General features: G+C 50.8%; 7 protein-coding genes across 7 annotated transcripts; 3 read left to right on the forward strand and 4 right to left on the reverse strand.

Moving 5' to 3' along the window:
- Nucleotides 1-8,634: 8,634 nt before the first annotated feature.
- P170DRAFT_60366 (uncharacterized protein) lies at nucleotides 8,635-9,087 on the reverse strand. The gene has a single exon (XM_024855295.1). It carries the CDS (start codon nucleotides 9,018-9,020, stop codon nucleotides 8,790-8,792), a length of 231 nt encoding a protein of 76 aa, XP_024698988.1. The 5' UTR covers nucleotides 9,021-9,087; the 3' UTR covers nucleotides 8,635-8,789.
- A 1,549-nt stretch (nucleotides 9,088-10,636) lies between these two features.
- On the forward strand, nucleotides 10,637-12,647 carry P170DRAFT_369601 (putative mucin; the record flags this gene model as incomplete). Its single annotated transcript, XM_024844914.1, has 3 exons — nucleotides 10,637-11,104; nucleotides 11,163-11,436; nucleotides 11,494-12,647. 3 exons carry the CDS (start codon nucleotides 10,637-10,639, stop codon nucleotides 12,645-12,647), a joined length of 1,896 nt encoding a protein of 631 aa, XP_024698989.1.
- A 725-nt stretch (nucleotides 12,648-13,372) lies between these two features.
- On the forward strand, nucleotides 13,373-14,746 carry P170DRAFT_441149 (mitochondrial 54S ribosomal protein uL15m). Its single transcript, XM_024850246.1, has 2 exons — nucleotides 13,373-13,754; nucleotides 13,908-14,746. Exons 1-2 carry the CDS (start codon nucleotides 13,423-13,425, stop codon nucleotides 14,581-14,583), a joined length of 1,008 nt encoding a protein of 335 aa, XP_024698990.1. The 5' UTR covers nucleotides 13,373-13,422; the 3' UTR covers nucleotides 14,584-14,746.
- Nucleotides 14,747-15,851: 1,105 nt separating this feature from the next.
- Nucleotides 15,852-18,185, reverse strand: P170DRAFT_441150 (serine/threonine-protein kinase). Its single transcript, XM_024850247.1, has 2 exons — nucleotides 18,046-18,185; nucleotides 15,852-17,987 (listed from the first exon to the last, which is right to left on the reverse strand). Exon 2 carries the CDS (start codon nucleotides 17,981-17,983, stop codon nucleotides 16,244-16,246), a length of 1,740 nt encoding a protein of 579 aa, XP_024698991.1. The 5' UTR covers nucleotides 17,984-17,987; nucleotides 18,046-18,185; the 3' UTR covers nucleotides 15,852-16,243.
- Nucleotides 18,186-19,399: 1,214 nt separating this feature from the next.
- P170DRAFT_480650 (SH3 domain protein) lies at nucleotides 19,400-22,002 on the forward strand (the record flags this gene model as incomplete). The annotated part of the gene is made up of 7 exons (XM_024853798.1): nucleotides 19,400-19,427; nucleotides 19,487-19,825; nucleotides 19,937-20,089; nucleotides 20,141-20,214; nucleotides 20,264-20,630; nucleotides 20,685-20,839; nucleotides 20,902-22,002. 7 exons carry the CDS (start codon nucleotides 19,400-19,402, stop codon nucleotides 22,000-22,002), a joined length of 2,217 nt encoding a protein of 738 aa, XP_024698992.1.
- Nucleotides 22,003-23,074: 1,072 nt separating this feature from the next.
- Nucleotides 23,075-23,987, reverse strand: P170DRAFT_441152 (uncharacterized protein). The gene is made up of 2 exons (XM_024850248.1): nucleotides 23,277-23,987; nucleotides 23,075-23,201 (listed from the first exon to the last, which is right to left on the reverse strand). The coding sequence occupies exon 1, from the start codon at nucleotides 23,659-23,661 to the stop codon at nucleotides 23,476-23,478; it is 186 nt and encodes a 61-aa protein (XP_024698993.1). The 5' UTR covers nucleotides 23,662-23,987; the 3' UTR covers nucleotides 23,075-23,201; nucleotides 23,277-23,475.
- Nucleotides 23,988-24,286: 299 nt separating this feature from the next.
- P170DRAFT_441153 (NmrA-like family protein) lies at nucleotides 24,287-25,375 on the reverse strand. Its single transcript, XM_024850249.1, has one exon. It carries the CDS (start codon nucleotides 25,269-25,271, stop codon nucleotides 24,315-24,317), a length of 957 nt encoding a protein of 318 aa, XP_024698994.1. The 5' UTR covers nucleotides 25,272-25,375; the 3' UTR covers nucleotides 24,287-24,314.
- Between the last annotated feature and the right edge of the window lie 169 nt (nucleotides 25,376-25,544).

Consider the following 25,544-nt stretch of genomic DNA (forward strand, 5'->3'; position numbering starts at 1 on the left):
AGGCGTCTCCCATTCAGAGGCGGAAGAGACCGGCTCCGTTGACTTCTGCCCCCATGTCCACAATTTGGGAGGAAATCTAGATTGTCGTCCGAAGTGGCGGTGATAGACATTATTACGGCGCAGACCTTGGGAGCAGAGAGGGAGAGGAATGGGGAATTCCTTATTCATCCATTCCTAGGGAAGTTCCTAAGGAGCCTAGCCCCCCTTAGGAGGCTGTAGGAGTGTACGTGTTGGATTAGGGCGATCCACACGCGTTCTGGCAGAGCGAAAAATAAAAAAGAAAAAGGGAAAGGAAAAAGAAAAAGCAATTTGGCGACCACAACGTTTGCACCCGGACTTGATGGACGGTTGACTACATACGAGGTACGTCGGGGATACTTACGGCTGGAGGGGATGTACATCCACGCATACAGATTACAGAGGATTCAGATGACCGGGCTGGAACCTACTCGGTGTACCATGTTGCAAAGCTGTATCCACCCCCCGACGAGAGAGCTCGGCACTTGGACAGCGTACGATGATTAGTTATTACCCCTGCGACGCTGTTGACTGGGAGAAACCAGAGTTTCTATTTCCGATTCAACCGCGTCGATCCATCGCCCTGGGCAATTGGTTTCCAGGTGAGACAGGATTCGTAAGGGCTTTCCAGAATGTATTCAACCCGGTTCAGCTGGGATGACCGGGATCTGGACCGAAGCAGGACCTGCTTCAGTAGCCAGGCTATTTTCCATCGGCGTAATTTCAATGGGAGGCCATCCAGCCGGGCGGGGAACGGTTTCACGCTGCGAAAGGAACGTCGCTTGGGGGGGAAACGAAAATAAATTGGATCAATCCATCGGTCAATCAATCCAAATTAAACGCACGGGGCGTGCTTGATCCCCAGGCGAATTGTCGGAGATATCGATCTCTGAAAATAACCCTCCGTCGTACGGGGGCCTTCGTGCTAACCGTCCTCAACCATATGACCGACGCTTGATAATCGCAACAATCCCAAGGTCCAAGCATGCGTTTAGGCTCCAGCTTTTATGCATTCGGCTGCTGCGTGGAGTTGGTTGGCTGGCCTGCAATATCGCCAGGTCGATCGCCAGTTGCTACGGCCTCCTAACTCATCCGTGGTCGGAAGTCCAGGCGTACGCAGTAATGCTGAGAGTCTGAGTCTGGTGTATATTGGGAGTCGAAATCATATGGACGCCGCGGATGCCGTTCCTCGGCTTCTACGTTTTCGACTTTCCTGTTCGGCATTTCCATCATCATTACATCTGACAATAATGGCCTCACATTGTCGCAGCAAATAAGCCGTCTCGGGAGGGATGAGCATTGATTTTTTTTTTTCGAAAGAAAAAAATAAGATAAAATGAAATAATAAAACTTGACCTACTACGTTCGGTACTTCTTTCCCCACAGTTACAATTGAAATGTTTTGAGTCATGAATACGTCGTTGCGATAATAACTGCCCGGGAGAAGGCAGAGGGAAGTGACCCAAACCGGGCAATCAAATCCTTGCTCACGATTGAGACCGGATCGACCGAATCTGCCTCCTAACCGCCCTCAAGGAGGAAGACCGATATCGAGTTTGTGTACCCTCGATTATCGTTCTCCAAGATCTGGCGAGACACATGCACAAGGGTTGCTTACTTACAGTACTGACCACCGCAAGGCGAAGCCGTGAAGTAGGAAACTCTGGACGAAGCTCGGACACACAGGCCTGCTGCCACCCATGCTTCGGTCGATATTAAACCTGCAGTGCGAGACTCGCACGATCCATCCTGGCACGGAAAGGTGTGATGTATCGATTTTCGTCCTCTTCTGCCAGGCGGCGTTTGATCCAGAGCCGGGGCGGTTGCTTAGGAGGCACACCGAGCCGCAAGGATTAGAATGATGTTGAAAAAAAAAAGAAAAACAAAAAAACAAAAAAACAAAAATGCAAGGAGCCTGGAAAGGCAGCAAGGTGGGAAGGACAGGCAAACTATCCGACTATCCGTGAAGGGAAGTTGGAAAACAAAGTGTCATCATCCCTGGGAGGGAGAGGGAAAAAGCAAAGTAACGAAAGGAAAGGAAGAAAAAGTAAAAAGCGTTGGTCCTTGCATGTGGTGTGATGGTGTTGTCTCTTTTCTTTTTCCAGCGCCATGAAGATATGGGCGTTAAAAAAAATACCCTTCAGTCTGGTGATGCGATCATTTGTTGACGCTGCATTAACGTACATGTCGGCGATGAGCTGGGGATGACAACCCACGGGCAGGTAGGGTACCGCATCCACATTGGCTTGGTGATAGGGAAAATTCTCCGAGTATCACTTCCCATCTGGTAGAAGGTTTCTGCCCGTTATGCAGTGAGCCATGGGAGAAGTCGCATTCATTGGTCCATCCGGCAAGATGGATGATGGAAGCATAAAGAAAGTTGCAAATTAGTGCGCAGGAAAAATACCGTAATTCGAACGACGGGGGGTGAAAACCGAATGGGATTTTCCTTGGGTAATTTGGCGAAAGGACAGGAGAAAGAAGGAAATCGGAGATGGCGACGGGGACGGTAGAGAGGGGTTATGCAATCTCGAAGTGAGACTTGATTATCCTTCCGGATTGATGAACTTCGATGGTGATCTACTGTGAGACTCGGATCCCCAAGGACGGCATCCAGCACAGGAACAACACACGGCGAGATGCCGATAGAATCCACTTGTCCAATGGGGATGAGACTTTGCGAGTAGTCGAGAGTCGAGACGCCAGACTGGGGTGTGCGACATCCACCTCTCCACGGGCGGAGAGAAAATAATATTGCAAACTAAGAAAATTGCAATCTTATTTGTATGATATTATTAAACTTGGGTGGACTCCATGATCCGGAAAAGGGCCTGTGTCTGTGTGTCAGATGCAGGAGTCAAAGGAAGATGACGATAATGAGGAACGCCGCCAAGCATGATTATCTTTACACTCGGTTGACTCGTTTGAGTCCCTGCATGGGGCAGAAGAGGAGTGGGATGATTTAGATCAGCGTCGAGGAGGTTTGGATGGATTGGACCGGCAATAATACGGAGTTACAGTTCAGAATCAGCATCATCAGCATCATCTTCATCATCATCACCATGGCCAGGTGTAATTGAAAACCGCAGGGCCAACGGTAGATGGCTTAGTCATGGACCAGACCGAGTCCAACGGATCGTGCGAGTAATACTACGCGGCGAGGGAGTTATCCTGGATGATTCAAATCTTAATAATAATAACAACATTAATTAGCTGCATCATTTTTTTTTCTCTCCAAGCGACAGTGAGTGGCGGTGACCAGAATGGATCTGAATTCTGAAGCCTCGGCCCTGCCTCAACCAGGATGTTAACTGGTCTGTGGCAATCGCAGTTCGATCCAAGCGCCAAGTTTCGCTCTGCCCGGTCTTTTTTTTTTTTTTTTTCTTTGCACCCGGGCCTATTTAATTTTATTCTTTTGGGGTTAGCACCGAATTATTCTCGCACTCCGAAAACCCTCATGATAGACGTTCCACCTTATCCTCATTTGTTTCTGATCTTGTCTCCGATAGACCCGACGCCCAGCCTGATTGGGTTCTGGCGGTACTCGGTTCAGTGACAATGTTAGTGGCTGTAGATCTCTCAAAGGATGTAGACCGGATGCAACTCAAAAGAATCCACAAAGATCCAAGGGAGAAAAAGAAAAGCCACCGAAAATTAATCTATGCCGTACGCCCGTAAAGAAAAGACAAAAATAAAAAAAAAAGAGGATTCCAACAGTGGGCTAGAAAGGAAAAGGTACAGGAAAGTGGGAGACCGGCAGCACGGAGAGGTTCCATGATCTGAGAACGGAAAGATTGGAAAGCCTCGAAAGATGCCGCCTCTTTTAGGCTTTGCGTGCCCATCAGCGACCCAGCCCCGTAGCAAGTCCGAACTCTGAGCAGGCCCTGCTTCGGCGTAAACCGTAAAGTGACCGAGCGCGTCCTCGATCGCCGCGTAACTGGTACCATTGTTCGTCTCGCATCGCCTGGCCGCTGCGCCCGAGAGCGCGGATGACAAAGAGGACCCAAGGATTCCTTCAGCCCCGTCGTTGGATCGCGACGGGCCACTCAGGTGGTTCGGGCAGTTTGAGAAAATCGGAATCGTGGTTAATAATACCACTCCGTAGATAATCAACAATTCTGGACGGTGCCGATGACGCTGATACCACAGAGTTTCGATGATGCCTATTCCTCAGATGGGAAGTGGCACACGCGCTCCACTCCGAACAGGTGCAATGCATCCTTCAGGACTTCTGGAACGCCATATTAAAAAAAGAAACGCGAAATCTATTTGTTACACCCTGTGCGGTGTGGCCCAGAACCGACCGAAATTGGTTGGGGACAGGCAAAGCGCAACGCCGCTCATTTGCTCGACCTCACGGTTCCCACCCGCATCGGCATCAATGATGATGTATCGGGCATAAAACCACTCGACGCGACGATGCAAGGTGCCAAGGAATTGACGCACTTTGCTTTGGGACCTGCTGCTCTGAGAGTAGTGACGGGGATTACGGAGGCCACTAGCCGATTCGATTGAAAGAAGGTTGAAGAAGGAACCTAGAAGGAAAATAATAATAATAAAATAAAAATGAAAAAAAAAAAGAAAGAAAGAAACGGACCTCGAAGACTTCGAAGTAGATCCATCCGGAGGAGTCCTTCTATCGTACTCCGTCCGTACTCCTCCTCCGCCGAGGAAATTCTAAAGAGAACTAAGTAAAGGACCCAGCGGCTATTCACGATCAGTCTATCGGCGCTGAATTGCCCATTCTGGCGTCTAGCTCATATTTTGCTTTTTTTGCTTTTTTGTTTTCTTTTTTGCCCAGTGGATTGATTGTTGGCATGGGTGCTTCAGCGGTGCTGCAGGCATCACAAGATTGGTATGAATCATCCGTCGGGAAAAAATGTGACAATGTCCCAGCGGTTCAATTGCACCCAGAGATACGGAGTATGTCGACTGAACGATGATCATCGGTCGATACTTCTCGAATCGTCAGTTATATTTCGCGGTTTTAATCCGGTACGATCCCAGCCCGGCCCCATCAGATGGAGATGAATCCAGCTGTCATTATGGGAACCAATTTGATATCATTCGGTCATGGAGGGGGAAAAAGAAAAAAAAAAAAAAGAAAAATGCCTTTTTTTTTCAAAAAAGAAATTTCCAAAAAACAGCCATAACTGTGGGCGAGGTTCCGCATTGATGCCAATCAACCGGGGCGGATATCGCCCGATGAAGCAGCGTTCCGTGATGAGAAGATTTTGTTATGCATCACGCTGGTCTTGCCAATCAAGGAGGCAAAAGATCCTGAATCCACATGCCGACTAGGTTCGTCAGAATAGTACGAAGTACTGTGAATTGAGGTCGGTCGGCTCGAGGAGACAAAGAACGATTCAATCCTTTAGTCCGTTACAAGGTTTCAACAACATTGAAGGAGCAAGGAAAAAGGGCAAAGTGTCAGGTCACCGTCACGTTGCTAGGGTTAGTAGTATGTGTATGTAGTCTGAGTGGTACGCCGTAGAACACGTTGGCGTTTTTTTTTTTTTTTTTGCCTGGTTGAGCCTGGTTGCGCCTGGTCTCCTCGACAGTTCGACTCCATCGACGCGGTCCAATTTCCAGGGGGGTAAATTAATGCTAGCCGCCCTTGAATTCCATGATCGGACGAATGAGAGGTCGGATTGATGTGTCTTTCTGGGCAAATTGATCGGCCTCGCCTAAGGACTGCGTTCTCCATTCGGGTAATCAATAATCAAATGGCTTCGCCTGCTGAACCATCAAAATTGGATACGCTCCCTCCTGAACTGTTGCCTGGGTAGTATTGATAAAGTCCAGAACCTCGTAAATAGTAGCAGTAATAATTAAGCGTGCTGAACAATCCCCGACGCTCACTAGGCCGGGGGACTAGGTACATAGTTCCTCGTACAGATACAAGGAAGAGGAAAGTCGTCCGATGGATGGGCATCACCAGGATACTACGGGGTACACTATTTACTACGTAGGCACTGCAGCAAAGTTAAACGGGGCATTAAGTTACCCGCGATGTTACGGAGTACAGTAAGTATCAAGTAGAGAGAGTTCACCCAGCCTGCTCCGTTAGAACTTCGGGGTCGAACAACGAGGCTTGTTCTATTTCAGTAGTCTCTGTCCCGTATGTGCAGGAGGTACATACTTTGTACCAGGACTATCGTTGACGATCAGGCTACGAAGCCCTCTCAGCCGTGAATTGAGCCGTGATTATTGAGAATGATCAACCAACTCGTATCTTGGCAAAGCTCGAATCCTTTGGACTTATCCTGAAGCGAGTGAATGACGCAGTGTTCGATAATCAACCATACTGTACGGAGTAGCCCCGGAGGACTGGCACCCCCGACGACGGAAGAGTCGCTGTCCGTACGATATATGGCGTATGCCCCCTACGGAATAGTCTCTTAGTTTGGTGTTATACCTATACGGAGTATGCGTACATGCTAATAATGCGGTTGCCAGTCTTACTAACAAAGCAATTTGTGTTTTCTTGTCTTCGGAATAGACGCCCTGGCCGTTCTGTCTTAGAAAAGCCGAAATTTGAGCAACCTGCGTTTACAAAACCTCTTATTTGCAGACGCGAACATCAACGTTCTCCTCCGATTTAGCGCCCTTACCCATGCTAGGGGCCTAGAAGATGGTGGTGGTTGTGTCTTGGATTGACCCCCGCCGCAAAAGGTGTTTTTTTTTTTCGGGTTCGATACTCTGTCGCTGCGGAGTGCTGTAACAATCGATTTTTGTTATTAACTAATTTTTTTTTCTCCGGCTGATAAAAATACTCATCGACGGACGGACGTACACGAGCAGCTGACAGGATGTAATGAAAACCCAATTCAGCATCCGCCTGCGCCATCATGGGTCCTTGGCCGAGTGGGCTTTCCCATCTGTCCTGGCACCGAGCGACGTCCTATCACGTCGAAACCGGATCAACACCAGGAGTGACCTACTACGTACTACGTAGTGGCGGGATGATAAGTGTATTAAATTGAACTCGAGCTTTGGGTGTAGCAACCTAGTGCCCGCCCGCCGTGGAATAGCACAGAATCGGTAAGCATCAGTTGATGGTTCGGATCAAGCACGGAACATTACGACTGGGCGGAGTAAGACGGTACGGTAGGGTTAGGGGCAGGGGAGGGGGTGGGAGGAGAACTGGAGAAAGAGAGGAGAAAAGAAGGCGTGCGATAGCGAGATAGAGAGCAACCTACGTCTACGGATTCGAGGCGAAAAAAAGGAAAGGCAAAGGAGAAACCTGGAAAGGCGCAGACGAGAGCGGCGGCTGTTGGATGGGATGGGAGGAAGTGGGTAAGACTCAGCCGAAAACCACCTAATCATGACTCGACGGTGGATTTTCTTGGGCAGGTCGCACCTGCGAGTGCGTTCAGTACGACTGGCCGGAGTCACAAGGGGGCGAGGGGGGCGCTTAGTTGACCGTCGCGGTCTAGGGGATGGTACGAGGGGGTGCCGTCCCCTCCGCAGCGACTGGTCGACAGTCCGGCGGCCATGGTCCGCCTCCGGTTTAGGGCGGTATCGACACCGGAAAAGGGTCGAATGCAGCCAGTTTGATTGTCGTCGGTGGGAGTCATCCATTCGCTGCACCGCCCCGTGTGATTGGTGCGTCACGCTCTCGACGCCCCATTGTCTGGGTCCGTTAGAGCTGAGTCTGGCTCGCGCTTTCTCGCTTTCTCGCTCTCTCTCTGTCCATCTCAACCTCCGACTCCCCAGCGTAGTCTCTACCAACCACCTTCGGTACAGCTACCTAGGTAACCTCGCACCTACCCGTCCACGCATACCTTACATACGCAGTACATACATCCACATAAGCACCATGCCGCTTTAGGCCCCTCCCCCCCCTCCCCCCATTCTCTTTCACGGCCAGCGGGTGGATAACGTCGGGATTCGATTGGCCAAACCTTCTTTCATCACACCTTGTTGCGGGCGATAATTGGCGGTGGTATCGGTATTATTAAGTCACCTCAGGATAAGGACCACATTTTATTATTTCTTACATACATACTTTACAGCGTCTTTCAGATTCTTACGCCGGAGCTGCCACAGAGTGCGGTATGACTAGTCCGTCTTAGGTTTAGCCGCTCCCTCCCTGGTTTGTCCAACCGCCGACTCAAGTTCCCATCCATGTCTTCCCGGCCTATCCTGAGCAGTTCCATACCTTCTGCCACCGCTAGGTATTCGTCCGAAATTTTTTTTTTCTTTTACTCCCTGGTACGGAGGTACTTGCTGCTTCCCCATGACAACGCGATCCATACCACCCTTGCCATCAGTCCCGCCGCGGAGGCAAAAGAAGAAGTACCGCTTTGCCGGACTTTGCCTTACCCTAAGGACCAAACTCTCCCAAACCAACTTGGCTGGTTCAGGTCTCCATCCATGTACTGCCCTGTCCTTCCATCCTCCCCCTCTCCGTACAGAGTAAAATTACATTGGGTTTTGGTCCTTCGCGGCCAATGACGGCGCCGGAGACATACCCAGAGGTGACGATTCCATTCCTCTTTCGACGCTTTCCCCCGCCTCTTTCCCCTTAGGACTTGTCCGCTCCATCCCCAAGTGCGCGTTGAGTGTTCTCGGCCAACCGCTAGTCCGGAAGTACCTCGTCAGCAGAAGCAGGATGATTTTATGACCATTCTTACTGACTACTTACGCCCAAATTCAGTCCCGCAGAGAGGCGCCTTTGACCCGTACCCAAATTTCCCATTCCTTTGCCTTCCGCCTGGTTGAACTAGAATTGGCGATCAACCACACACAAAGTGCACAAACCCCCTTCATCCACTTTCTCCCGTGCCTCCCGGGGCTGCTGAGCAATGGAGACAGACCCCTTTGCCTTTTTTTGTTTTTTCCTCTTTTTTTTTTTTTTTTTTTTTTTTTTTTTGTTCTCCTGCTCTGTCGCCCTCCCTACTCTGGACGGAGGACGCGGGTAATTTTTGGTTTTCTTTCTTTTTTCTTTCTTTCTTTTTTTTTTTTTTTTTCATTACCTTCCCCTTCCTTTTCTCCATCCGTCATTACACACGACGCAAACCCCAACCCAAAATAATAATAAAACAAATAATCAAAATCATTCACCTAAAAAAAAAAAAAAAAAAGGTCCTGCGGCACACCACAACGACGGTTGCAATGCGACGCTAAACCCGACTTATTATTGGATCTGATATGGGTCCTTACGAAGTCAGTAGATTGCATTCAATCAATCATCACTGCGAGCGAGGCCTTGTCCGAACCTCCACCCCTCTCTTGCTCTCGTCGCGTTCTTGACTCTGGTCCCCTCCCCCCTCTCTTTCTCCTCTCTTTCTCTAACCCCTTCCTTTTGTGAATCTCAGCGCCTGATTGGCCAGCGCTCCGTAGACCTGACCTCGCCCGTGCTAAACGGCAGCTAGGCCTCTTTACTGGGACGGGTCTAGGGTTCTTGTCTTTTTTTTTTCTGCTGCTGACCTTGTTAGTTGCTGTTACCCTCCCACGGCCCCGTAGCGTGCATCCACTTGTTCCTCCCCGTGGCTCTGACATCAACCGGTATTTTCCCAATTTACTCCAAGACAAAGCATGAGACAATCAAACTTGGATGACCAAACCGGAACCGACCCAAACGAGTCCAGAAAGGAGGATCAACCCTTTGGACCTGCGTCCGGGTCAAACTCTGTCTATCCTGGATGGACACTGCATTTTCTCCGGACAAGAACTAACCTACCCTGGCTCTTCTAGCGGAGTTGTATGAGCTTTAGTTATTTGCTGGATGAGGCATGATGTCTTGACCTCATCCTTCATTACCCTTTCCTTTTTTTATTTTTTTTTGTTTCTTTTTTTTACCCTTTTTCTTTTTTCCTTTTTTTTTTATTTTGGTTTATTGCACCTAAGTTTTTTTTACTCAAAAATTCCAATTTGGATTATTTTATTTGATTTTATTTATTCGACTTATTCAATTTTAAATTCAATTCTTCTTATATGGTTTGATTCCCAGAGAGGGTCTTGGACCATTAGCCTTTTTTTTTAATTATTTCTTTTGATTTTCCTTCATTATTATTGGGCTTTTATTTTGCATTACCTTTCCTGGACATATCCTTTTTCAACTTCTATAACTGGATCTACTCGCGACTACTCCGCGAGGTTGCAAGCCATACTACCTTTCCAAACTCTCTCCTTCCATTCTCTCAGTTCTTCACCTCGTTACCTTCTACTTAATACTATGTGATATTGCCCTGCCCTGGGTTCTGGCCTTTCATTTTAATTCCGTTGCTCCTACCCCCTTTAGTGCCTTCATTCCATCGGACAAGGCACGTTCGTTCAACATTCACCGGATCTGCAGTGGTTGCTATCCTACCGCAATCTTCCCTCGTCCTTTGTGATATTAACTGTCTCCCCGTCGACCGTCGGCCTATATTGTGCTGCCAATCCCGTTCCTCACGGGTCCTTTGTTTCTTCACTTGGTGGTTCTTGCAGATACTGGCCGGTATATTCAACCGCGGCCTCTACAAATCTCCAGCGGTGATATTGAATTGTACACAACTTTGGCTGCCAGAGTGATCGAATCCAATGGGAATACAGTGACAGTTTTATCTACACTACATCTCCATCTCTGTTTTGGAAGGATATCTCCCGGAGTTCTTTCACATCCTGCCATATGTCTCTCCCGGTCCTCTCCACGCAACCATTTCCTTCTGCTCCCCACCCAATCACCCCCACCATCGCTCTCTACTCGCAGACGGAAGGTTCGACCTGTGCAAGAAAACCGAATCGACAGGCCATTTCAGAGGTCCCTAATCGCAACTGGACCGCGCCTCTGAGGGACGGTCTGCCAACGCCTCCCAACGACATGAACGGGGTAGCTTACAACAGCATCCCCTCGACCAACTATGGAATCACACTTCCCCCATACGCAAAGCAGCCCGCATACCCCCGGATGAACTCCTCGAATGCTGCGGTACCTTCAGCATCGGCGGCTCATCCGAAGAGCCAACCTTCGATTCACGATGCCCCGGCCTCCGAGCCCAACAATCAGAAGAAAGGATCGAGCTCGGTGGCTTCATACCTGAAGGTTCCACCCTCCATCAGCAACAGCAAAGGAAGTCTGACGGAATTTGCGGCTCAGGTAAGCATGAGAATATCTCGGATCTCTTGCTGGCAGGCATTTCTAACGTATCGAGTAGATGACTTGTCTTTTCTGGTTCGAGAGCACAGCCAAGTTGAGGGCTATCGAAGAGCGCCTGAATCCGGTCTTTTCCCTCGTCCCAGAAGCAATCCCCTCTGCCGGTTTCCAGAAGTGGGTGACGAACATCCTCTCCACGACGCAAGTGAGCCAAAATGTCATCTTGCTGGCATTGCTTTTCATCTATCGCTTGAAGAAGTTCAACTCTGGCGTGCGAGGAAAGAAAGGCAGTGAGTACCGGCTGATGACCATTGCTCTCATGCTGGGGAACAAATGTGAGTTTCTGAAATCTCCTGATGGGACTCGAGATGGTTAAGCTGACCAGTCTACAGTTTTGGACGACAACACGTACACGAACAAGACCTGGGCCGAAGTATCCGGAATTTCCGTTCAAGAAATCCACATCATGGAAGTCGAATTTCTCAGCAACGTTCGATACAACCTTTTTGTTTCTGAGGAGGAATGGACCCGGTGGCACGCCAAGCTTGGTCTGTTTGCCGATTTCTTCCACAATGCGCCTTTGGTCCCCGAGCAGAACGAATTGGGGCCTACTCCTCCAGTACTTCGCATTTCCCCCAATTTGGGCCCGTCGCCTCGGAAGCAGCCATCGCCTTGCTCGAAATTACCATCACCACCCGCGCTAGATTCCCTGCGTGCCCCAAGCTGGAATATGCCAGCCAACACACCGGCGTACACCAATGGACCCCAGCTCAGCAGTCAGATTCCCTCGGCAAACCCTCGGAAACGAAGTCGGGATGATACCGTCGAAGAAACTCCGTCGAAGAAGATGGCCATGCCAAACGCCAACCCTGCGCCTTCGTCTGCACTCCCACCATCATCTGCGTTGCCCACAATGTCGACTTTGCCCCCAGTCTTAACGCCTACGTCCGCACCCACCGTGGGCGCACCGGCAGGAGCCACGTCTCGCCTTCCTCGTCCGAACTTCCCTCCTTTCTCTCACTCCTTCAACCCAAGCGTGCCGACCTCCATGCCTCAAGTCCCTTCCACCACCGGACGAGCGATGCCACCGATCTACAATACAACCACCAACTGGGTTCCACAGGTGGCCCCTTCAACTGGAGTCCCTCCTGTCACCAGCGGCATGTACAACTCATCATTGTCGCTACCGGATCCCGCAAGACAGCACAACAGCCCGTTTGGCGTCTCCTCGGCAACAGTGTCGCCAGCAGTATCCGCATACTCGGTTCATACGCCCCAGACCAACCTGTCCCCGTCCTTCTTCTTGGCAAACCGCAACTCGCCGTACCGGCCCGTTCGAAATGTCAATACTCTCCTGATTCCCCCTCCGTCGACTTCTCTTCAACAACAGCGCAACATTCCATTTGAGCACATGCACTACCAGCCTCTGGGCAAGACGGCGGCGGAACGCAAGACAGGTCTGTTGCCTTATCTTCACCACGAAGCTTGGCCTCAGGGGCCTTTTTTCCCTCCCACCTTCCACTCAAACCCGAACTACTCGACCTAACAAAGTCGACAACACACCTAACACGCAATTTTTACGATCTTGTTTGATGACCGTTTATACGAGCTCGATGTCCATTGATATTTTCTTTCTTCTATTGTTTTACCACCATTGTATTATGTACATTTTCTTTCTTCACTTTTTTACCCTGTTATATTTTGACGACTTGGCATTCATATGGCGTTCATCATAGACACTTTCACCCGAAGGACTACTGTTATCTTTCCGAACAATGGGTGGGACTTTCTTGCCATTCGCTCCTTGGAGCATAGCTATGGCGTTGTTCTCTGGTTTCATATACACTTTTCTCCATCTTGTACTAGCATTGGCATGTTCCGGCGTTGAATGCCACCCTCCAGAAGAATGGATGGGACTGGTATAAAGAATGAGATTACTTGACTTCAGTGTCTGTACTATCACCTGTCTTCACAATGTAAATCTTATGTAACACCTTGATATTCCACAGCAAGAAGATCATTATTCCGGAGTGCCTACCTTGAGGTCACGTGCTGGAGTCTCAGTAGATGCGCTGCTTTCCAATGTTTGTCATATTTGCAACTAGCGCAAACGTCCTAAACATTCTGCCCGACACCAAAAGCGGTGAGATGTTGACCGGCACTTTTCTGCCTCAGGCTTCGAAACTTCTCGACCGGCCCGACGTTCCTCCGCCGGAGCATCCAGAGCCAAACAACCCGAAAAGATCCTGTCCCCGTAATCCAAGCACTCCAGCGCAGTCCGCCGTCTCCCCAGTCCTCCCACGCAGGACTCGCCCACCAACATGCCCCCCAGGCCCCAGATTCTGTCTCTGCTTCAATGGCAGGGGGCAGCTGCTCTTTCGAAGCCCACCGCAGCGGCTTCTCCGTTGTCATTCCTCCTCCCTCAATTCCAGCAGCAACAAAGCCGCAACGCTCACATCTTGGCCTCGCTCTCCGATAACCCGGGCGCCTACAACAAGAGGATCAGAAGAGGTCGCGGTCCCGCCTCCGGTAAGGGTAAGACCTCCGGAAGAGGTCACAAGGGTCAGAAGCAGCACGGTAAAGTGCCCACGGGGTTCGCGGGTGGTCAGACGCCTGATATCGTGGTCCATGGTGAACGGGGGTTTAACAATGTGTATGCTTGTATCCCTTTTCCATTGGGGTTTCTTGGTTGTTTCAATGGCTCAATTGAGTTGTATTCGGCGCTCTTAACGCGGAGACCAAGTCAAACAAGACAACAAGAATTCCCCAGATTGCAAGACACCGCTCACTGACATTACTTTGACAGCCACTCCATCAACCTCGCGACTGTCAACCTCGAGCGCATCCAGGAATGGATTGACCAAGGCCGAATCGATCCCGCCCGGCCCATCACGGTCCGTGAACTGGCTCAATCGCGCTGCATCCACCAGCCCAAAGAAGGCGTTAAAGTGCTGAGCAGCGGCTCCATCACCTCTTCCTCCGAGACCGAGACCACCGAACCCTCCTCCACCCAGCCCGAAACCTCCGCCCCCGTCCTCAAACAGCCCATCCACCTCGTCGTCTCGCGCGCCTCGGCGTCCGCCATCTCCGCCGTCGAAGCCGCCGGCGGCTCCGTGACGTCCCGCTTCTACACGCGGACCGCGATTGCGCGCATCATGAGACGCGAGATGCACCCGTTCGTGTCGATGGCGTGGACCGCTGAGTCCGGCACCGAGGGACTCAACCAGGCCGAGGGCCTCGCCGCCGAGGACAAGCTGACCGAGTCGAAGATCATGAAGGAGATGGGTTTCCGGTACCGGCTGCCTGACCCCACGAAGCGTCGCGATATCGAGTACTACCGTGACCCTGCGCACCGCGGCTATCTGAGCCACTTGTTGAAGCCGATGGAGGGACCCAGTCTGTTCTTCCGCTCGCCGGCGGAGAGAAAGTCTTCGGCTGGTGTCAAGAAGGAGAAGGTGTTGCCTGTCAACCGGGTTTGGTAAACATGACGGGCCTTGGTTGGCATTGGAGGAGATTTTGTGTATTTTTCTTCCTCCCCTCATCCGTGGGACGTTTTCTTGTGGGTCTCTGGGTGTATGTGGAAAGAACTACGTGTATAAATATTGTTTGGCTTAGGTACAGTACATGAATGTAAGTGATTTCGCGATATCAAAGATAGATTTCTCGTCTCTCAACATTAGGTCTTTGCGGGCAGCGGATCCACTGCGAATACGGAATAGATGGGTTAGAATAGCGGATAACTGGAGCAGAAGAAAAGTTGGTAGTATCTGAAGCATAGAAGCTTAAAACAAATCAACAACCAACTAAACATCCCAATCCATACATCTCAATCATTATCCATTCATTTTGACCTTTCCTAATCCCCACGGTAAATCCTCGATATCCTAGACTTCCACAGATCACGAGCCCAACCGGAGTGTCTAGTAGCTCCTCTCGTAGCCCATGATCCATCCTGCGCCTTCCTTCCTATTTGAGAAAGCTTTGATACTATCCATGGATACGAAGCTCACCGTCCACCACAAACCCACTCATCAAATGAATCACGAGTGTGTTTGACAGAGGCTCAGATGATCGTATCTGAGTATGCGCTAGGAAAGCTAATTGGTTTTCTAGGATTTCGCACCTCCGGTCAAAGAAGCCGTACAATCGAGGTCGAGAAAGACCAACCATATATCCGACCGTGACGCAGCGTTAGCAGACAAGCAATTGAAAGCCTACTTTATTCTTCGGTCCCTGTACTTGAGAAGAAAGAGCCAACTGACTACCTTCGGACCCATCGAGTCGACGAAAACGAAAGGAACGATCGATTATTCTCAACGTCAATGAAGTCCTGCGAAATATACCAAGATCTCTCCATTCCTCCCTCTCAGCGCTTGGGGTCATTGATGCCGAAATCAGCAGGGTGCTAGGGGTTTAAAGGATGTAAACAACGTTGAGTGGAGCTGAGATAGGTGAGAGCTGGATTGGTTGAGGTGAGTTGTTGATGAAGGCCTAACAAGCTATTAAGACAAGGAGACAAGGGAGAATATGTCAACTTGAAAATCCTAATCTACTCATTTCGCTCATTTTCGATCACATTAAGTAGTGATAAATATTCATATAGTAAGTATGAGTATATCTGCCGGCCTGCAAAAATATATAAAAACAGCCAGCCAGGCAAAAAACGCCACACGGCTCCTAAGAGCCCAGAAATATATAGATACATGTAGTAATAAGAAAAGTAATCGCCAGACGAAAGTGATAAAAAAAGCCCAAAAGATCCCGAACTGAACGCCATGCTGTAGTAGATAGATATCACCGTCGTCGTAAAAACCATGTCGTCTCGCTCGTTGTCGTTTGATCAAGAAAGTAGAAAAAGAAAACACCCGAAAGTAAAAAATCAGACGCCAAAAACCTTTATCAAAATCCCATGGCCCATAAAACGAAGCCCAGTAAGAAAGAAAAGCAGAAAACAAGGGGTATCATAGATGACCAATAATCCCGAACACCGAGCGCTGATCCGTATAATAATAGCGCCTGTCGTGATCACCGCTGGACCACGTTTGAATCGGCCTCAGGAATTCATCTGTTGAAAATACACCGGGTCTCAACATGACGAGAAAAGAAAAGAAGTGATAGAAGGCCACCGTGGACGGATAGAGTTTATAGTTTCCAGGCCGATTCGGGTGCAGCGTCGTTCATAGGATCCGCGAAGTCTCGCAACCAGCGGGAGCATAAGACATCACGGATGGTCCAACGCTTCTCGACGTCCATATCTAAGCAGCCGGTAATGACTTCAAGGGCAGCTTCTCTATCATGACGGCTCTGCGGGTCCTTTTCAGCGTTCAACACACACTCTTTGTCCCAAGTACCATTGATGATGCGTGTTTGTATCCGAGGCGCGAAGGGGTCCTGGAATGGCCGAGAGCCGACGATGGTAGCGTAAACGATCACGCCAAATGCCCAGATATCTACCGAGGGATCGATGACACCATCAGTGGAAAGAAGCAACTCTGGAGAAGCGTACTCCAAGCTACCGGCAACGCTGGTGCTGGATCCAGCGGGACCAAGTGTTTTAGGAGGTGGTCGGTCTGCCACGTTGTCGTAAGGATCGGGAGACTCGCCCCCGTTGTCCGTCGTCATCCATTCTGCCATACCAAAGTCACACAGGACAAGGTTAGATGCTTGAGTGCCATCTGGTAATTCGATAGGGTCCAACAAGCAATTCTCGAGCTTGATATCTCGGTGAACCACCCGAGCATCCTCATGCAAATATCGAAGGGCGCAGGCAAGCTGGTAGCTATACTTCTTCGCGAGGTGTAGGCTTAGACCCTGTCGATTCTGACGGACAAGATCAAAAAGGGTGCCGCCGATAGCTAATTTGGTGAAACAAAATGTAGCATAGTCGGTTTCGTAGACAGCGTCCAGAGTCAAGACGTTTGGGTGGCTGAGATATCGCCATACTCGAACTTCGTGATCGAACTCCGCCTGCACCTCATCATTTTCCTTCTCGGATTTACCAGAGATCTGCTTTCGGACAACCTTCACGGCCAGTCTTTTGGTTTCGCCACTTTCTTCGACCTTGTAGGCCTCCTTGACAGTACTAAAGCCCCCGAACCCGATTTGCTTTCCCAAGACATAGTCGGTTCCGACCATTTGTCCTTCATCATCTGGCTGAGGCGCGGGCTCGTCGGCGTTTCCCCACATGGAAAGAAACATGCTTGCTGGGGATTTGCCGCTGGAGGCAGTAGACCGGCGAGAGCTATGGCGAGCCCGAGGTCCCCTTGTTTTGCTTCCAAAGGGGGTGATGGCGGTGCCAGACCAGGAGTTGCGATCATCGAGTGACGTGAACCCCTGCACAGGCGATGCCATGCATATGGGTGATAGTGCCCCACGGGAGGCCTCGGGAGGAGTTCGTAATTCTTCAGTGAGGGGTGACGCAGTTGAAACGGACGTTAGAGAGGTTGGACGGTCAAGCCGTAGATCATCCTCAGGACTAGTGGGCAGACTGCCTCGCTGGCTCTGATAACGTCGAAGAGAGGCGTTGATTCCCATGGGTCGGGGGCCGTAAATTTCATGGGCCTGATCCTGATCCTGATCATGATCGTCAGGAGTAAGGGCGTTTTTCAGGCTCGAGCCTTTCGCTTGAAATCGTTGAGGGCGGGTTCTTGAATCCGATCTTGCCAGGGGTTGCTCTAGCGCCCGCGGCCGGCCAGAATCAAGCGTGACAGTCGGATCAAAACTGACTGACGGGCGGCGATTTTGGATGAAACTATCAAGAGGCGAGGAGGGGAGGTCATCGGGCTTATGTGGGAAGCCAACATCATCATCCCCCTCCGCTCGCTCCAAATCATGAGGTCGCGGTACCGAGATGGGGGGTGTAGCTGAATGCAGACCACTCATTTCACTGTTTTGTTCATCAGTACCGCAACGGGGTGCGTCATAATCGTGAAAGATGCTTGTACGGTCGCCCTCGATACCATCTCTATCGCCCGACAATCTTCTGCCTCCATCTTCGTTCAACCATCGCGGTCTGTGTCGATTCTCAAACGACGTCTCGATCTTCAACCCTGCCAACGCACTGTTCCTCTCTAGACGAGCCATGCCCTCGCAAAGAGCTCACAATGCACCTTTCAAGGAAAGGTGACAAAGACAAAAGGATACAATCTCAATGGGAGGACGACGGGCTGGCGCATAAGCATGGAAGAGGGGGGTTGAGGGGGGTGAAACGATGACGATGGCGATAGTGGTGGTGGTGATGGTGGTAGGAAGTAGTGGTAGAAGTGGTGTGGTAGTGGTAAGACAGGGCCGTTTTGACGGCCGTTAGAGGTCAAAGATAGGAATGTTCGAGGAACAAAAATATTTAGGGCGGACTATGTCGGATGGGCGGTTGCCAAAAGAGTTTGGTTCACGGTGGACCAGGGCGAAGTGGATAGAGAGAGGAGAAAGAAAGAAAAATCGACAGAAAATGGGCAGAGAGCAGGAGATCGGGAGAATCCGGAGGCCAAGCATCGGAAGACTCAGCGGGCGGGGAAGAGCAGATCGGCGTCACCACTGACTAATGCGCTTTAGGCACATGCAGAATGGAGTCATCATGATGCCGCTTTGCCTGTTTGGGTCTCGCGCGGCGGCGAATGACGGAGCCGGTCCACTGCATCACCTGATTCCCGGGCCCTTAGCCCTCTACCCTGAGCCCTAACGGAGCGACAGCAGGCGCTAGACCCTGACCGGGTTAGCGGCACCGGGGACCGTTGCCCGCCGGCTCAGGCACGAGTCGTTTTAGGAATGGCCGGCGCAAGCGCGCGCAAGGGGCGCTTGTTTGGAGACTCGCTGGAGACCTCCTTTTTTGGATGTCTCAGAAGTCTGGGGAACTCGTTCACGCTGCAGTGCTGTGTTGTGGTCGCCGAGCTCTACTCTTCTCCTTTCCGCTGCGACGCTTTGTTTTGCCTTCTGTTCGATCGTTGTGAAATTGCTCTGGAAGTATTTCCCCTTCGCCTGGTGGCCTCCCCCTGGCCAACCTATCCTTCTCCCCGACCCCGACACACCTCGGTCTTTGGAGGTACCCCCCGCCATCGCCGCTCGTGGCTTTCCCTTCCTTTCTTTGGTGTCTCCGTACCAATCGCGCTTGAGAGCTCGCGAATTTCCGTTCGTTTTATTTTGTCTTATTTGGGCGCCGTCGACCTGTTACCGGGTAAACACTTCAACCCGTCACGTTCCACGCCACTTGAAGTGACTTGGCTCTACGATTTCATCTTTTCTCGCTGAATTCCACGCCATCCTGAGCAGTCCGACTGGGGCCGATCACTCGGTGTCTTCAACATGACCCGGCCCCGAATTGTACGAGCTGGTGTGTATACATTTAGATAGTTGCGATTGTTTTCCCGCGCGCTGATGTGGACCCGATAGACACCCTTGACCTCCAAGACCAAAACGCTCCCTCGGCGAAAGATCATTCCAAACACCCTGACACCCAGGCGGGCATAGCCCCCCATCAGGAACAAACCATCCGCCATGCCGACCAGGATTCGCAATCAGAGATGAAGCACGGTCCTGGCGCCGATGGACAGCCGCTTGACAACCACCCCGACGGCATCGACATATACGACGATGACGACGATGATGACGCGGACGATCTGGATGGACACCATGGCGATATGGAAGATGATCTAGCGGATGGAGAGAGCGATGATCTCATGGATGATGATTTGATGGACAAGATCTCAAGTTCTCCGTCGATCGACGATGGTGCGTACTTCAACTGTCTAGGGTTGTTGGGCTTTGCGTTATCGCGGCCGTGCTTTCTGCCCTACGATAGCCAACACGAGCTCTTGAGTGGTCACAGCTAACCTATCGCAGAAGACATCAATTTCGAGTTCGTTTATGCGCTGCATAATTTCGTCGCAACGGTAGATGGTCAAGCCAACGCGGCAAAAGGCGACACAATGGTTCTACTGGATGATAGTAATAGCTACTGGTGGCTGGTCCGAATCGTGAAAGATGGCAGCATTGGTGAGAACCAGCCCTATTGGAAATTACATTGAAGTCACTGACAGCCAAAAGGATATCTTCCCGCCGAGCATATCGAAACCCCAACTGAACGACTTGCGAGGCTCAATAAGCATCGAAACGTTGATGTATGTCCCTCTCTTACGTTTAAAAAAAAAACAAATCTAATAGTAACAGCTTTCCGCAACCATGCTAGGGGATAACTCGGAGAAATCGAAGAATCCGCTCAAGAAAGCCATGCGCCGGAGAAACGCGAAGACGGTCACCTTCACCAGCCCCACCTATATCGAAGCATCCGATATTGAGTTCTCCACCGACGATGAACTCGACGACGGCGCCTCATTCAATGACGAGGATCTAGCGCGCGAAGACGCGGAAGATTTGCAAGACGGCCATACCGAAGATATTGTGGTTGAGCCTCTCAGACCGAAGTCGCAACGGGACAAAGAATCGGACGACGCCGAAGAAGACCATGAGATACAAGATTCCGAACGAGTCAGCCCTGAAAAGCAACGCCCCAGCCAGGAATTGCTTGAGGTTGAAAGTAAGGAAAAATCCATTGTTTCTCCTGCGCATTCAGATAGCTAACCGCTTTTAGACGACAATGTCAGCCGATCAAGGAATGGAACCGTTCGGAATACCGATTCATTCTTTAAGGACGACTCCGTCGAGACCAAGAAGATCTCTCTTACGCCCAATCTCCTTCGCGACGAAATCAATAACAATAACGGATCGCCGACCGAATCAAAGGAGGTAAGACCATATTGTATTCCAGCGGACTTTGGACCTGTGCTGATCTTTGTCTCGAATAAAAGAGCCGTGGAAGCATGGAAGCCATCGATAAAGCGCTTAGCGCATACGACAAGGGCAAAGACGATAAGAAACGCAAAGACAAGAAGCCCGGAATGCTTAGCGGTCTATTTAAACGAAAAGACAAGAAGACCCGGACAGCCGAGGATGACGGCGATGAGGCCGAAAAGACCTCTAGCGAGCTGTCTCGAACCTCGCCCCAGCCAAAGACATCTTCGGAGTCTGTGTCGTCGCCAGAGTCCCGGGCTCCCAAACCTTTGGTCGTCCAAAGACAGTCGAGTAAGCTTCAGAAACAACCACCAGCGGTTACCTCGCCCACAAAACAAGATTCACAACAAGATTCGGTGGCGCAAGAGCCCGTTGAAAACGTCAAAGGAGCACCGCTCACGGAAAAACCAAAAGCAGATCAAACGATTCGACAAGTTGCGCCCGACGATGACTCCCCCCGATCCCCCATCACGAAGCCCTTTCAACCAGACGTTCGAAGTCTCTCTTCTCCTACCGGCTCGTCCAGTCCGATCAAGAGGCCTAGTCCCACTCAGCTTAGCGCGAACGATGTTGCGGAGTCGCCAATCGAACCCTACGGAGCACGACAAGAGAGAACGCCATCCGTCACCTCTCCGCCGCAGAAATTCCCACCCACCCAGAGTCTGGCTTACCGAGACCAGCGAGGGGAATCTCCCGTGGCTGTCTCACCATTGGACGTTCAAGCTTCGCCCAACACACCCGGGCTTACAACGGATCTCTCTTCGCCAGGGGGGCAGTCTTTCTCCCCAGTGTCTCCCCCTATGTCTCCTACTAGCAATCTCCGCGGTAGCAAATCGCTCGATGCACCTTCGTCGCCGCCTTTTGAGACAATGTCTGTCGGAACCCCAACCTGGAGCGACGCCAGCTTGCGCTCGTATTTGGATGACGACAACGATATCCGTGATCTGTTCTACATTGTCCATGATAATTCGAATGTTCCCCCTGCCGGCCCCGACCACCCCATTACCGGTAGTCTGTTCAAAGACGAGAGCAAGCGACTAAAGGAGATGAGTGCCCAGTTGGATTCATTGTTGTCTGAATGGGTTGGTCGGAGAGGACAAGTCCCGGCCAGCAAGTGAAAGCAGTCCCCTCTTAGGAAACACATTCCTTTGGTATATAGCAGGCTCTTCTCCGACTTCGCACAATAGCGGTTGGAAATGACCCGGAATCTTTGCTTATATTGGCCAGGAGCTAACAATGTGCTGGACGCATGACATTGGATGGACTCAAGTGTGAATCCTTTTGACTCTTTTCCTCTGTCCTTATGATTTTCATACATGACACCATTTGTTTCGTTCGTTTTCTTGATCGCATTTTTTCCCGTTTCCCTCAAGTTGCAACCACAGTTCTATACATGAACCGCAGCATACCGATTCCCCTTTGATCTGTCGTTCGAAACTGTCTTGGCCGGTTCTCAAAAGCCTTAATTCTTCAAGACTCGCGCGACTCTTCACGTCAAGATGAGCGGCCACTGATCACTTGTTTCCGTTCATATCTCCCGGTCAGATATACACCTCCTGTATACCCCCTTGTTACATATACCTGCAGTCGTGATCATTATTTCTTCTTTTTCTCACCTTTCCATCAGAATTTCTTTTCTTTCTCTTTGTATGAAGACATGTTGATTTCGTGTGAATTGTATCTGTTCCTCACATAGCTTTCATTCCAAACCGAGAGAAAATTAACAAGAGATCCAAGGATAAATCCGTACCAAGCCAACTGCAGATCCGTCTGGTTTTTATAATCCCGGAAATTCGAAGCGAGACGTGAATCTGATGTGTAATCGAGGGGTTGTCGTGCGGGCTGGTCAGCTGCTGCCGAAGAGTCATGCATGCCGCGAGTCATTAGACAACCCGATCCATACCGACTATAAATCCACACCCTTCACTCCCCACCATCCAGACCACCTCACCTCTCTCAACCTCACCATGTCCGACCCCTACCCTTATCCCTACCCGGAGCGGTCTCCATACCCGGACGGCGCAGCCCCCGGCACCGGGTCCGCGTACTTCGCGCCCCCCGACAACAACTACCAGAACCAGCCGTACAACTACGATCCCCACCAGCGGCAGCCCTACGCGCACCAGGATCCCGCAAATCATCCCTACGAGTATAGCCAGTTCGGCTCGCAGTACGATCTGTCGCAGACTCCTAGGTCCTATCCTGCGCCTATCGTCCCGCCGCCTCCCATGCCGCAGCCCGCGGAGTATCTCAGCCCCGTGTCTGCGGAGTATCCGCAGCCGGGGATTCATCGTCAGGGAAGTAATGCGGATTATTAGTACATCTCCCTCTTCCCTATTATTTTATTCCCTCTCTTCCTCAGTTCTCTCCTAACCCCATGACCCAAAAACAGCGACCAACACCCCAACGACCCCAATACCGCAACCCCACCCGCCAGCGACAGACCCTCCGACGCAGAGCGCGGCGGCGCCTCCGACAGCGACGGCGAAGGCAAAGACCGCAATCTCGGCGGTGCGCTAATCGGGGGCGCGTCGGGCTACTACCTCGGCCATAAGAAGAGCCACGGGTTCCTGGGCGCCGTGGGGGGCGCGTTACTGGGGAACTATCTGGGCGACAAGATGAGTGAAAGCGGTGGTGGGCAGGGCAACGACGAGGACGACGACGGCCGCTCGCATCATTCCTCTTCGCATGATGGAAGACGCAGGAGGAGACATCGTCATAGTCATAGCCACCACAGCCATAGTAGCCATAGTGGGAGCCATGGGCATGGCCATCATCATCATCACCATGGTCATCATCATCATGGTCATCGGCGTCATCGGAGTCGGTCGAGACAGAGCAGTCCTAGTCATGGGGGATATGATAGGTGGTGAGGGATTGAGTTTGGGGGGAGGATTGTGAGAGGGGATGGAAGGGTTATGATAATGACGTGATGACTTACCTGCCTTTTTATGATTAGATGATTTCGGTTTTGTGCGTTGTTCTGCTTGCTTTTGGTTTGGTTTTGGGCGTTCGTTGTGACTTCAGAGTTCTGATATACATGCGCTTACATGATGCTTATATCTTATTTAGTAGCAGATATATTCAAGATTATACATGCAGATACACCTAAACCAACATGTCTATTGATCCATGGAGCACCTCATTTGAGAGGTGAGCTGGTTTGAATAGTTTGATACAAAAGGAGTATTCCATGTTTATGTTATGGTAGATTAGGTGATGCTCGCGTTTATAGTCGCAACAATGTAAACATCAGACGGAACCGGACCATGGAACCATATCAATGCCCGAAGCCACAACAGCTGGAACGTGAGAAATCAACCGCATGGACTAGATTTGATGCTTCCAGTGTAACGACGCCTTTCATAATATTTCTACCTGACATGTATATCAAAAAGAATAGAAGCAGTCAACAGAGTATATCATCTCTCTATCCCTCCAGCATGTCCTTCCACACATCGGCAGGCGTACGCTTCGGCGCAGCAAGCTCCAGCACTTCCTTACTGGTAGTAGAAGCCGAGCACTTTCCCTCCCACACCACCTCCAGGGCATGCTTTATTGAGGAGACGACGTTCTTGGAATCCTGGGTTCCCGCGAACCGGAACTCCAGGTAAGAATCGAGAAACGACATGTCCTTGTAACTCACATTCTCAACCCGCGTTCCGATCTGCTGCTCGACCATGCCCACGAGTTGCTCCCCGGTGATATCCTCCGGTCCGTTCATCACATATTTAGCCTTGTTGTGCACCGACACATCGTCTTGAGCGAGAAGGTGGGCCGCAAAGACACCGACGTCCGCGGGATCGATGATGCCAACAGGTGCATCCTTGGCGGCCATCAGCCCCAGTGTATCCTGCTTTCCGGTCTCGCGGAACTTCTTGATGAACTCGAGGGCAGAGGAGAAGTAGAATTGCGAGAAGGCGTTAGGCTGGAGGGACGTCCACTTTAAGGTGCTGTATTCCTCCGAGCCCAAGAGCGCCTCGATGGCCCAGTGGGAACGCGGATAGTAGGCATTAGAGTCCGGGCGAACGTTGGGGGCAGTGGTTGAGATCCGTACGACGTACTCGACGCCAGCTTTGAGGGCAGCCTGGTGGAAAGTGGACTCTTCGGCGAATTGGTTCGGGTCGTTGTGTGAAGCGATGAAGGCTCGGACGACCTCGTGCTTGCGCAGCCAGTCGGCAGTGATTTCGACCCAGCTCTGCTCGATGACTTCCACGTCGGGCAGTTTGGCGAAGGCTTGGGCGACTGGACCATCGAGGGAACGTGTGAGGGCGATGACGCGGTGGTCGGATAGAGTATTGCTGGAGGCTAGTAGGCTTGGTAGCGTTTCTACAACGCTGCGGCCAGTGTTGCCGGTTGCGCCGGCGATGAGGATGGTGCGGGCCATGATTGAATGGGAGAGTAAAGGGGTTGCTTGATAGAAGTTGTCTGATGAAAATAGAGTAGTACTGTCAGTTTGTCGAAATAGTACCGGTGCGACTTGGTATACTTATAGTTTTGAGTTGCCTGCACACCTTAGGACTCTGATTAGTGCAGCAGAAAGCAATTAACAATCATTAGTAAAGGTGATCGGATTTTCTGGTAGTAAACTAATCAAATAATCAGTGGTTGATACCAACTATCAACAAGGATCTACTTAATTCCTCATCAGCGGAGCCTC

The sequence above is a fragment of the Aspergillus steynii genome (genome assembly GCF_002849105.1).
Source record: "Aspergillus steynii IBT 23096 chromosome Unknown P170scaffold_10, whole genome shotgun sequence".
In the NCBI taxonomy this organism is placed as follows: domain Eukaryota; kingdom Fungi; phylum Ascomycota; class Eurotiomycetes; order Eurotiales; family Aspergillaceae; genus Aspergillus; species Aspergillus steynii.